The sequence below is a fragment of the Triticum dicoccoides genome, chromosome 1A (assembly GCF_002162155.2).
Source record: "Triticum dicoccoides isolate Atlit2015 ecotype Zavitan chromosome 1A, WEW_v2.0, whole genome shotgun sequence".
In the NCBI taxonomy this organism is placed as follows: domain Eukaryota; kingdom Viridiplantae; phylum Streptophyta; class Magnoliopsida; order Poales; family Poaceae; genus Triticum; species Triticum dicoccoides.
Genome location: NC_041380.1, coordinates 400,582,891 through 400,594,532, shown reverse-complemented (window position 1 = coordinate 400,594,532; position 11,642 = coordinate 400,582,891). Strand labels below are relative to the sequence as shown.

General features: G+C 47.4%; 2 protein-coding genes across 2 annotated transcripts; one reads left to right on the top strand and one right to left on the bottom strand.

Moving 5' to 3' along the window:
• The first annotated feature begins 2,331 nt into the window (after window positions 1–2,331).
• On the top strand, window positions 2,332–6,781 carry LOC119275803 (phosphatidylglycerophosphate phosphatase PTPMT1-like). The gene is made up of 6 exons (XM_037556725.1): window positions 2,332–2,887; window positions 3,396–3,518; window positions 4,221–4,314; window positions 4,994–5,076; window positions 5,167–5,256; window positions 6,094–6,781. The coding sequence occupies exons 1-6, from the start codon at window positions 2,594–2,596 to the stop codon at window positions 6,511–6,513; spliced, it is 1,104 nt and encodes a 367-aa protein (XP_037412622.1). The 5' UTR covers window positions 2,332–2,593; the 3' UTR covers window positions 6,514–6,781.
• Window positions 6,782–9,419: 2,638 nt separating this feature from the next.
• LOC119275793 (transcription factor MYBS2-like) lies at window positions 9,420–11,423 on the bottom strand. Its single transcript, XM_037556715.1, has 5 exons — window positions 10,944–11,423; window positions 10,311–10,540; window positions 10,130–10,207; window positions 9,982–10,035; window positions 9,420–9,888 (listed from the first exon to the last, which is right to left on the bottom strand). Exons 1-5 carry the CDS (start codon window positions 11,206–11,208, stop codon window positions 9,709–9,711), a joined length of 807 nt encoding a protein of 268 aa, XP_037412612.1. The 5' UTR covers window positions 11,209–11,423; the 3' UTR covers window positions 9,420–9,708.
• Window positions 11,424–11,642: the final 219 nt, after the last annotated feature.

Sequence of the window (11,642 nt, the reverse complement as noted above, 5' to 3'; positions counted from 1 at the left end):
GCCGCATCTCCTCTCCCTCATGTTCTTCTTGCCGCCTTCAAACATCCTCCATCTCAGGCATTTTAGTTGACTTCGGTGACCGTCTCTAGTGGAGAGGTGCCACCGGTGGGGTAGGGGATTGGGTTAGGGCTAGACTGGTCGCTGATGGATAGTTGTGACCAATGTCCTTGGCAACCCAACTTGAAGCTACTCTCGGCATCGTTGCCTGCCACCACGATAGATGGTTGGGGTTAGGGCCTGGGTAGGGCGGGAGTGAGGTGGAATTGGGGATTGGGTGGGTCGAAGCTCGATTGGGAAGGGATTGGAGAGAGAGAAAGAGAAAGAGGAAGAACCGACGATACAGGGGTCGTGGTGACGGGGCTCAATGTCCGCCGCCGCCTCCACCACCGCAGCTCGCGTAACTCTCCTAGAACTCCATCGCCGCCTCCATCGTCGTGGCTGATCACCACAAACTCCATCCCCTCTATCGCACGGTCCATGGTCATACCACTTCGTCCAGGGCCGGTGTCGATCCCGACCATGGCTTCCATGCGGGCATGGCCAAGGAGGCGGACATGGCGAAAGTTTCATGGGTGGGGCGGCATATCACCGATGGTGGGAGAGGGAGGCGCAATCAAGGAAGAAGGGGCCGTCCGGTGGTCATCGGAGAGGGTGGCGTCCGAGGTGGGTGGTCGTGGGGATGGGGTGCGGGTGGTTTGTGTTTTGGGGGAGGGAGGATACAGATCGGCAGTTCAGGGGAGGAGGCGGAGAACGTGCGTTGTTTCAATTTTTTCCGCTGTCGAACATGGGTTTTCTCTCTGCTATTTTTTGTTGCGGGGTCGTACGAGGGAGGTCGAACCATCGAAAGAGGTCGAACCATCACGACGTTTGATCCTCCTTTAATAGTAGAGATGCTATTTTATTCGGTTGAAACTATGTTATTTGACTATATGTTTGAATGTAAAAAATGCAAAAATGAGCTATCTGTTGAAATAGGGCGGCCAACCAGCCACGCCGACAAATATGGGTCGGGCGTTGGACGCGCTGCCGACCCAAATCTAAAACAGAGCGGACGTCGGGCGGGCGGACGACCCAAACGGACAAAAAAGCGTTCCAAATCGCCGTGTGTTTGGGTCGGCCTGTTGAAGTTTGCTCTTGTAGAGCTAGGATGTGCGTGCGTTCATAAGGTTTTTTTAGAGTTCGTGCGTTCATAAGGTTGAATGTATGTGCATATATATAAGCGTATGCATCAATATTGTGTTAAAAAAGCATTTGTAGGACTCGAAATAAACAAACCATGAGCAATGTAACAAACGAAGCAATCGATTGACTTGTATGCAAAGCATAGAACAGACCGCTTTAGGCCCTTCCTAATGCTCCACGGTGTACAGATACTATGGGTGCCACATAGACAAGAAAATGATGTGACAAAACAATTAAAAAAGAGAGAGAACATTATGGTGACCCTAGGAGGAAACGGTGCTAAGCACGTGAACCTATGCAAAATGACTATCAACTAATGAATGATAAAGTTTAATTGTTAAACAATTCAATGAGGAAGGTTTAACTACAAAAGCTAAGGGCATCTCCCACAGCTGTAAGATAGATGTTGGTAAATTTGCCACCTAGAACAAAGTGATGATGTGGCGTGTAATAAATATGGAGAGAGAACAAAATTGTGTGTAGAATAACCAACAACCTTTGCACAAGCTCCAAGGTGAAATAGAGAGCAATCACATTTATTTCCTCATCATCTATTGAGTGTCTTAGATACAACCTATTGAAGTAGTTGTATGATAGCTTGTTGGTTGATGACATGGACATTTTACCAACAATACTAACATACAATCTATTGAAGATGCCCTAAGCACCAATGTATTGGGCAGACTAGTTGCTAAGATTTTAATTGCGCTTAGCATCTCACATAAGCACCAATGTATTGGAAGTAGCCTTACCAAATTATCGGCTCAACGGTTCAAACCCCCAGGCCTCAGCCAAGGCCTCTCCTGATCCGATCCCCTCCAAACCGAACGAGCACCGCTCGACCTGTCCACGTGGCGCCCAGTCGCCCCGGGACCCGAGCCAACTCGACATATCGCCAGCCGCCACGTAGTCTCCTCGATACTCACGCTCGTCACGTTCTCCGACCCAATCCAGCCCCCTACGCCGTCGCCACCTCCGTTAATCCCGCGAAACCGATACGCGCACCCGGCCACGTCCACGCAACCCCCACGCGGACCCGCACGTCAGCGCGCGAAGGAGGTAAGTCTGGGCCCGCACGTCGGCGAGTGAGCCCTGCGCCGCGGGCGATAAGAGGGGCGTGCGGGTTGCCCGCCCGGGCCTGGGCAGTTTGGAGTTTCCGGGAGGTGGGGAGGGGAGAGGAGAGGAGAGGAGGCGTGAGCGCTAGGAAAAGGGGGAGAGAGGGTTGGATTTCTTCTTCAGGTTGCGGGATCGCGACCCCAATTCGATTCCACCGCCTCGCGCCCGATCGATCCGCGCTGGGTTGCTCACTTTCCCCCTCGATAGGTTCCTCCTGTTGGGGAATTTTTTTGTTGTTGAGTCGATTTTGTCCGAGGGTTTCCCTTCGGATCGGAGCGGATCGAGTTCGGAGGAGATGCGAATCGAGGAGCTCCCCGGCGATTCGGGTGGCGGGGGTGGAGGCGGAGGGGCGGGGGAGCTGCAGCTGCGTCGGGAAGACGGCGGGGCCGATGGTTGTGAGCTGAAGCTGCGTGGCGAGGATGGCGTTGTCGCCGCGGCGGGGGAGGAGGAGAAGGGAGAGGGTGCGGGTAGGGTGAAGCGCGCGGCGGTGGGCGTCGGCGCACGGATGCTGTTCTACCCGACGCTGGTGTACAACGTCGTGAGGAACCAATGCGAGTCTCACTTCCACTGGTGGGATCAGGTCGACGAGGTTGGGAAATTTCCATCTCTTTTGATCTCTGTTGTTTTGATAGGATGCCCCTTTTTGCGTTCATCTTGTGTCGGCTAGGTAATTTCCTGTCTACAATGTAGCTTCTAGTGTCTGCTATCCTCGCCGTTTGTTCTGTTCAGGGTATAGGTCTCTCATGTGCAAAGTGTCGGTTAAGCTGTTCGTTTAGCTATTGATACGTGGTGCTTATGTTTTGATTATGATCGAGAACCGTGGTTGTATCCCTGGTCCACTGGGGATCAATCCCTACGTTTCATGTCTTTATATCTCGCTGGCGGTGCAAATTGTGACCTAGTCAATCTTGAAGCTCGCCTCTTAAGGCGACGTCTGCTCTGTACTTGGTGTTTCTAAAAATACGTCTGATTGTTATTGTAATTTTGGTGGCCATGATTTATTGTAATTTTTGCTACTTTTGCTGCGGAGTTGTTTTAAGTTGGTTTGGAATCATAGATTGTTCTGTTCTGACTGTTCACATTTTTGGTTGGATCAGCATGTGCTGCTGGGTGCTGTTCCATTCCCGAGCGATGTTTTGAGGCTGCAGAAGCTTGGAGTTTGTGGTGTGGTCACACTAAACGAATCATATGAGAGGCTTGTTTCCAAGTCACTGTACGAGGTAATTACATTGCCAACATCTAGTATTTGACTGTTCAAGTTCTTAAGTGTATGATAGGTATTGTCAATTTCAGCCTTATTTGTGAATTTCTTGTATGGACAACAACAGTGTATTTAGCTGTTTGGTGCTCCGGTGATAAGGTCTGGTTGTAAAAGCGAATTGTTTACAGTGGTGAAACCATGCATCCACTGTTGATTGTTTAGTCTTAACAAGATCAGTCAGTATCTAAGACTTCAATGTGGTGATTGCCCTACAGTTAACACGTGCATCTTGGTGTCCACCTATCAGATCCAGTTTTTAAGCTATCCTTCACACATGTATTGTGCTGTGCCTGTTCTTGTGGTGCATTGAGGGATGCCGCTCTTATGTTTGAAGTGCTGCCTTTGCTATACACGGATAGCGGGGTGCCGCTATTATGGTAGCAAGAGTTAGTGCAACAAAGCTGCTAAATTAGCATTGAAGAGCTGATATGATCTCGATGGATGGTTTTTGTACATCGTGAACATAGTTCTGTGTTAGTTCACACAAATGCATGTTAACTTTCAAGTATAAGAAAGATAAGATTTTGCTTATTTCTGTTTCTTGTTGGGTTATACAATGTTCAATAAGATAGCAGTGGTCTTGTTCACAATCATTACCTTTCTTATTGTATTTGTATGAAGCCGCCAATACCATGTGAGTTAATGATCTTCTTCATTTTAGGCTCATGGGATTGAAAACCTGGTGCTACCAACTAGAGATTACCTTTATGCGCCATCATTTGACAACCTTTGCAAGGCTGCTGACTTCATCCACAGTAAGCACGCACTCAAGATATGTCCTTTATGTTTGAAGTTTCCAGTGTATTATTCAATTGAGATTGTCCTTGTGTGATCCTATTTTATAGTTTCTGATGTGGCACCTTATGCTTGGTTTTGCTTTGTTTTTTGAAGTAAACTATAGGTTGTTTGTATTAGTATTTATACACCTTGTTCTTTTTCAATTTGTTATGTTCCAGTTGTAGAATAGTCGGTACATGGATTTGCGTACTCCAGAAGATCCTACTAGATACGAGAATTGTTGGTACGTGGATTTGCGTACCCCAGAAGATCCTACTAGATACAAGACCTGTTATAGGCCTGAGTTTTGGGCTTGGAAATTCCTGCCCTTAAATGTCCAGACCAGATATGAAGTCCAGAAAAGCTCAGAATTTGATTATTTTCAGTAAAAGTCATCCTGGGTTGCCCACCTGTTTGGTGCTACTTAAGCCTGTTGTGGTACTCCATTCTTGCTGTAACAATTCAGTGGTTTCTGTTGTGGTGTCCTATCTCATCCTCCTGTTTTTTTTCTTGATTTCTTGATTTTAATTGAGTTTTTTGAGAACATAAATGTCACTTGCTCCATTTCATAATATCTTTTCTGTTTGATGTTATCTTCATCTTCATGATGGTTACTTGGTGCATGGATTTATTCACACTTATTTTTATTTTTTGAAGGAAATGCTTCATGTGGTAAGCTGACTTATGTTCACTGCAAAGCTGGACGGGGACGTAGCACCACCGTTGTTCTTTGCTACTTGGTATACCAGACTATTGAGCATACTAAATGTTGACTGGCTCATAATCTGAATAAGTTTAAGGTGATGACTCTTTTATCACTTTTCTTGTAGGTGCAATACAAACAAATGACACCTGCTGGAGCTTTTGAACATGTTCGGTCATGCAGGCCAAGGGTGTTATTGGCTTCCGCACAATGGAAAGTATGTTGCCGCAAAACTGTTTTATGGTCTCAAAGCACACAATAGAAGTATTTTAATGGATTCATAAGCATTATAGCTGGACCAATGGAAGTTTACCTTAAATGCAATATGGATCAGCGGGCACAGGATACTTCCGTATGTTCCATTCTTTGCCGTACATCATTAATTTTCAAATGGAAATGAAAGGGAGGGGGACACCACTATGTGTAGGATATCGTAACTGGTAGCATATTGGTCGGTTACTGAGTAGGGATTAATCAGCTTACCAGCCTATTAACTGAATTTATCAGTAACCCATTTATCGGTATGTTAACTAGGGCCATATCTGAATGGGCTGACCTATTGCGTGGGCGGCTGTGAGAGAAGGGATGGAACAAACTAAATGTGGGCCACAATAACCCAGGCAATTATTTGGCTCAGCAAATAATTCGGCCTGACACTTGTCAGACCGATAAATCGTCCACCCAGTTAATTCGGTGGGTATGTGGTTTTTGTATCAGCAGGTGACCGAGGCAGGATTAACTGTCCGATGTGCCGATTAAAATGGCCTATAATTTAAACATTGGTGTGTAGTATACATATGTGAAGTACATTTTTACAAGGGAAAATGCACAGGCCCAGCATGAGATATCAAATAAACAAATCCGACCAAAATCCTCATACGAATCTGTTTTCCGGGTAATTTCACGTCATGTTTTCTACCCTTGTATGGTGTATTGATGTACTAAGGTAAATAAGTTACCGATGGATTAAGTTAAAGATTGCATTGTGTGTGCTTTTCTGGCGAGTTCTTACAGTAAACTGCGTTTAATGTGGTTGTATCTCATGTTCTTGCAGGCTGTCCAGGAATTCTACCAGCTTAGAGTGAAGAAAATTCAGGGCTCCAGTTGCATCGACAGCCCAATCGTTAAAAAGGTTCCATGTCCATCTCCGGTGTTGCTTGCTACTCGGAACCTCATCACTTTTGATGAGAAGACGTTCGTGATGGTCTCAGAATCAGACCTTGAAGGGTATAATGCGGATGCCTTGGCAGTTAATGTGGGAAGTGGTTTGTGGGAAATAAGCTTAGTATACCGTGTTCAGTTTGCCAGCCAGGCAGCATTTGCAGGGTTTTCATACCTGTGGTTGCAGTGCCGCGCCCACAAGGACACAGAGGCACTTACTGAGAGCATCGGTAGTGAGAGCTGCTCGCTGGAGGCGGAGCAGCCTGCGAATGGTCACCACTGTCTACTTCAAGGTGTCGTGGTTAATCCGTGAATCGCGGAGTTCCTCGGTGTCTTTTTGTCTTGCACCCGTACATATGAAGAGGGCATGCAATGTGAAGCCCCGACTCCAGTCTGCAGCAACCAAGGGGTTCAGTTGCTCGGGTCTGTATATATGTGCTGTAATAAGTTGACTGCTACGTGTACAAAGGTAAATGGATATCGTCTCAAATTGCTGACCTTGCTGAATATGTATATATGTACTATTTTCTTGCCCACTCTCTGTTAGCAATATTTCTTGAGAGTATTTTCCCTGCTTGCTACTTCTGCCCTGCACTTCAAGCAGTAAAGGGGTCAATATTTGGTAAGCCCGGTTGCATTTCCTTGCCAACTTAGGCCCTGTTTGATAGCAAAGTATTTTCTAAGTATTTTGAGAATACTACAGTTTTTGAGATCACCACGGTTTTATTTACAATGAGCTGTTTGGTTGCCCCTAACAACTGTGCTTTTAATATTGTAGTATTGGGCAAACTGCAGTTTTTTCTCTGCATAAAAAAAAGAACCCCAAACCTCTTTTTTAAAAACAGAGCTGCTGAGTGCTTAAACACAACGGCTAAACATCAAAATTTACAACGTTATGCGGCAACAACCAAACAGGTTCTTGCTGTATTGTGAATACTGCAAAATACTCTGTTTTGATAAAACTATGATATCTCACACCTATAAACAAAATTACTGTAGTTTTTGATACTTTGGTTTATATAATACTTTGCTATCAAACACAGTCTTAGCCACTAATCTGGTTAATATCCAGTCTGAAGTTTTTGGGCTTGCGTGCATTGTGTGTGTTTTGCTAAGGCATTGAAGGAGTGAGTTGCTCCAGAAGCAATAGATTGGCGGTGTTTTGGGGCATCTGTTTTTGTGTTGTTCCTAGATGCCCAAAAACAGCGGTGCCGTAAAAAACCCCTGTCATTTAGGGCATTTTGAACCAGCTCCAGCAGATGCCCTGTATCTATTTGGTGCCCAAAAGAATTTGTAGTTGCCCTATATTTTTGCTACAAGTGTTGCATATCTGCAGCATTGGAAGTTGTTGCTGCAAAAATGAAAAGGCAGCTGCGTGCAGCCAACCGCCCAGCTGAAACTTCCCACCTCTGAATCGTCTCCCACCTGCACGTGTGCCCTAAATGGTTGCGACCGCCGGCCACCGAGGTGGGGGACCTCCCTTTGATCGACGCGACCATTGTTGTGTTGTGGCTCCATTCGCCGTGGCAACCGATCCTTATGAAAGCAACCGAGCTGAATTTTTAGGGCATTTGGAAAAGCAATCACTTTTGTGGTGCAAGCAAATTCTCTCTCGTACCCTAAACCAATTTTAGGGCATCAACTTTTACATCATCTGCTCTTACTAATAAGGCAAGAAGAATATCTTGTCGAAGATGCTCTAATGTTCCAAAAGTTTGATTCCAATGGTTGATATATTCTTTTTCATGCCAATTGTCCGCTCGAGTTCAATCATGCATACTCCCCCAACTTACGTTCGAAAGAAGACTAGCTAAAGTTTTAGCTAGCTAGATAGTATTAGAGCAGTAGAGTTGGAAGAGAGAAAAGAGGAGAGAGAAAAATGTGGGTCATGTATAGATGAAGAAGCACTTATTTACATCTAACTATTATATTTGCCGGCTATAAGTTTGGCTATAGATGACATGACAACATCATATAGTCAACTCGTTGTACTATTAACCATGCTCTTACTTACATTCCGAAAAGATTGTCTTACATAGAGATGTTTTAGTGTCTAAGACATCTGAAACAAAGCGGGGCCAGAACATGTTGCGGATGGCATACCCCGGGTTGACTTGAGATCCCAAGATACAAATGATGTGTTCCTTCCTCCCCATTCATCCAAAGAAAAAGTTGTTTTTCTCCAAAGGAACGACGCTGCGCTAGGCCGCCAGGGGAGAAAGAGACTCCACACTATCTTTTCTCTCGCTGTTGAAAGAAACAACACTCGACATTATCGTTTTCTACTCGTCAAAAGATGATATCACCCCAATCCCGAGAAAGTGGTGCTATCTCATGATCCTTGCCGCCATTTGTTTACCCATCATGACCTCCCACCGGCAACCGCTGGTGGGGCGCGACCGCGAAAAGGCCAGGCAACAGCAGCAGCAGCGCTCGCTCAGTTGGGAGCCACGAGTGCGTGCGTGCGTGCGTGCATCTTGGCAAAGGAAAGGAGGTCAATAATTCGGGCCACTCGTCACCCTATCGAGATATCCATACATCCTATCCGCGACTCCATCACACCCATCCTTCTATCCTTTCCCCCGACGCCGCTGTAGATGTGGACTATGACTCTATGAGCATGCACATGATGTGATATCACATGTGCCAAACCGGTTTGCGTGCGAGTGCCGTAATAAAATCTTGTCCATTCCTGTGAGGATCGGGCTGTTCCGTGCGGAATTCGCCCGTCGCCGAATGGGGATTAGATAAGCATCTCAGTTTTCTTTAGCTGTCAACCGGGTGGAAAGGATTTCGTTTAGAATGGACGGACGAGATTTTGCGATCGTGATTATCGCGAGGTATGCACAGCTCGTGCAGCCAACATGATCCGACAGCAAAAAAAAAATCTGAGTTCGGCACGGTTTCGCTGGTTGCTTCTGTCCACCTCCCTCTGCTAGCATCACAACTGCCAGGAGACAGGAGGATATCGCATGCTCGTAGCACGCCCGATTGATGTTGCCGTGCCATGGACTGACGACGAGGAGCAAAATGCAGGCAGAGCCCAATTATTGAAGCCATTGGAAGCTCAGAGCCACACAGGCAGAGAAAGAAGGCGTCCTCTCCTGTCATGGCTGCCTCCTCAGACGGCAACAAGAAACCAACCCCACTTGCGTGGTTCAATTCATGAGCGCGATGCCCGCCATGGGGGCCCTTCCAACGCCAATTCCAATATCTCGGTGATGTCTCCATGCGATGCAAGCACTGATAACATTAATTAAATTTGGTAACCATACATTACAAACAAACCTACTACACATATCCTCTCTGGTTTCCCTTCACCAACTTGTACCAAAGCAAGCAAATTCTTATGTATTTTACTCCATACACTAGCTGAAAAAGCTACTAGGACGATCGACGGGCAACAAGGTTAGCACGGCAACGAGAACAGGGGCGCCACATGAAGCTAAGCTGGTGGTGGTGCAGATCAGATCAATCCCTTCGGCCAGGCCTGGCAGCCGGGGCTCGATCACAGCACCTTGATGGCGTCGACCGCGCCGTAGCAGCGAGGAGGCGCGATGCTGAGCTCCAGGATGCTGCTGGCAGACGAAGACATTGCCAGCTCCAGCCCGGAGGCAGCCATGGCGGCCAGCGACGTCCCGGTGGGGAACTTTGATCTCTTCTTCACACGGTCAGTTAGCTCATCAGCCTGCCAGAAGAAAGGACCCGGTTGGTGTAAAGCTTTTGCTCACACTGTTGTTGTTACATCAGAACATGTTCTCAGATGTAAAGGTGGCTTTACCTGCATCTGCATGTTGTTGTTGCTGCCCCTGATGCCTCCAGGATAACTTGGTAGCTGAGGCGAGGTTCAAGATTCAGTCAGTGTTCAGACAAAACGGAAACTCGATCTAGCAGGAAACAAGATGAAACATGAATTCTGTGGAATTTACCGGCACGTCGCCGCGGTCTGTGTGGAGTATCTTCTCAGCAGGAGCAAGCTTGGTTCCAACGCTCTGAGGACTTGGCAGCTGAAACCAAATTGAAATTGAGTACACTGCATATATTAGCTGCTGCGCGATCCGATGGATGTTTGGAGTAGTGCTTGGCGTGAACTGGACTGGATCCGAGTACCTGATCGTCGTAGCTGTGGGCAGCGGGGATGCCGACGTCGAAGAGGCTGGCCCGGCGCTTCTTCTTGCCGGGGTTGGTCTGCCGGAGGAAGTACTTCTGGGCGTGGCTAGCCACCTGCGTGGCCGTCCTGGTGGTGACGAAGTTCTTGGAGATGCCTCTCCAGTCCCCCTTGCCCAGCTGCTTCAGACCCTCCAGGAACTTCCTGTGCTCCTCCTCGGTCCACGGAATCCCTGAACAGAATCTCAATCAACCACTTGCTGCATGATTCATCGTATTAGGACTACTACTAGGAAGCAACACGGAAGGACTAATCAAATTGTTATTCAGGAGGTGGGATCGTAAGATCCATCGACTGCTAGTAACACTACACTTTGATGATACATAAAGGTCAAGATAGCTTGAACTCAGTTTCTTGATTTCTTTGGTCCAGGACGAAATTTCCACTCACAAATCACTATTAGTTAATTAAGTGATCAGATGATTATTCCCCCAAAACACCTTAATAATTGCAGGAATCTGTAAACCGCATGAACGAATGGAACAGTAGAGCTCTCTACGGGTTGGACTACAAGACAGGAGGGTAGAAGAAATCAAGAAACCGTGCGTGATCCAGATGGAGGTCAATCGCGTTACCTTTCTTGCGCTCCTGGGCCTTGCGGCGGCAGCGCTTGAGCTGCGGCGTGGACGCCAGCTCGCCGTCGTCGGAGGCGTAGCCCTTGTCGTGGCTGGCCTCGCCGGGCAGGAGAAGCGGCGGGCTGTTGGAGGCGCAGGCGAGGTTGGGCATGCTGGTGCTCTTCTTGAGCTCCATGGGCTCCGCGTCATCCTCCTCCTCCGCGCCGCGGACCTCGACGCCGAACAGCCGGAAGAGCACCGCCTTCCTCGCGCCCTCCTCCTCCATTCCCTCGCCCGATGGTCGATGGAGCCGGGGGTTGCGGGGTCGCTGTCGCTGATGGAAGAGAGGTCGGATCAGGCGGAGGATGGTGGCGGTATCTTGTTGGAAGTGGATTGGACGTTGGATGATTTGGAGGCTACCGCACGAGGGGAAGGAGGGAGAGACTGACTCTTGGTGGGTGGGTGGCTTTGTCCTCACTGCCTACTTACCGGCAGCTGCTACCGTCTCCCCTCCTTCTCCATTTATAAGATAGGCGCGTCCTTGTTTTTGTTTTTTCCTTGCTGTATGTGCATTTGTTTTCTCCACGACTTGCTTTCTGGAGTAGGCTTTTAATTCCAAAATTTTCCATACTTTTAGCACAGGCATAAATGCTTTGCTCCTTAATCTTCTGCCTCGTTTCAATATTTTTTTATATTACTCCGTCCATTCGTAAATATAAG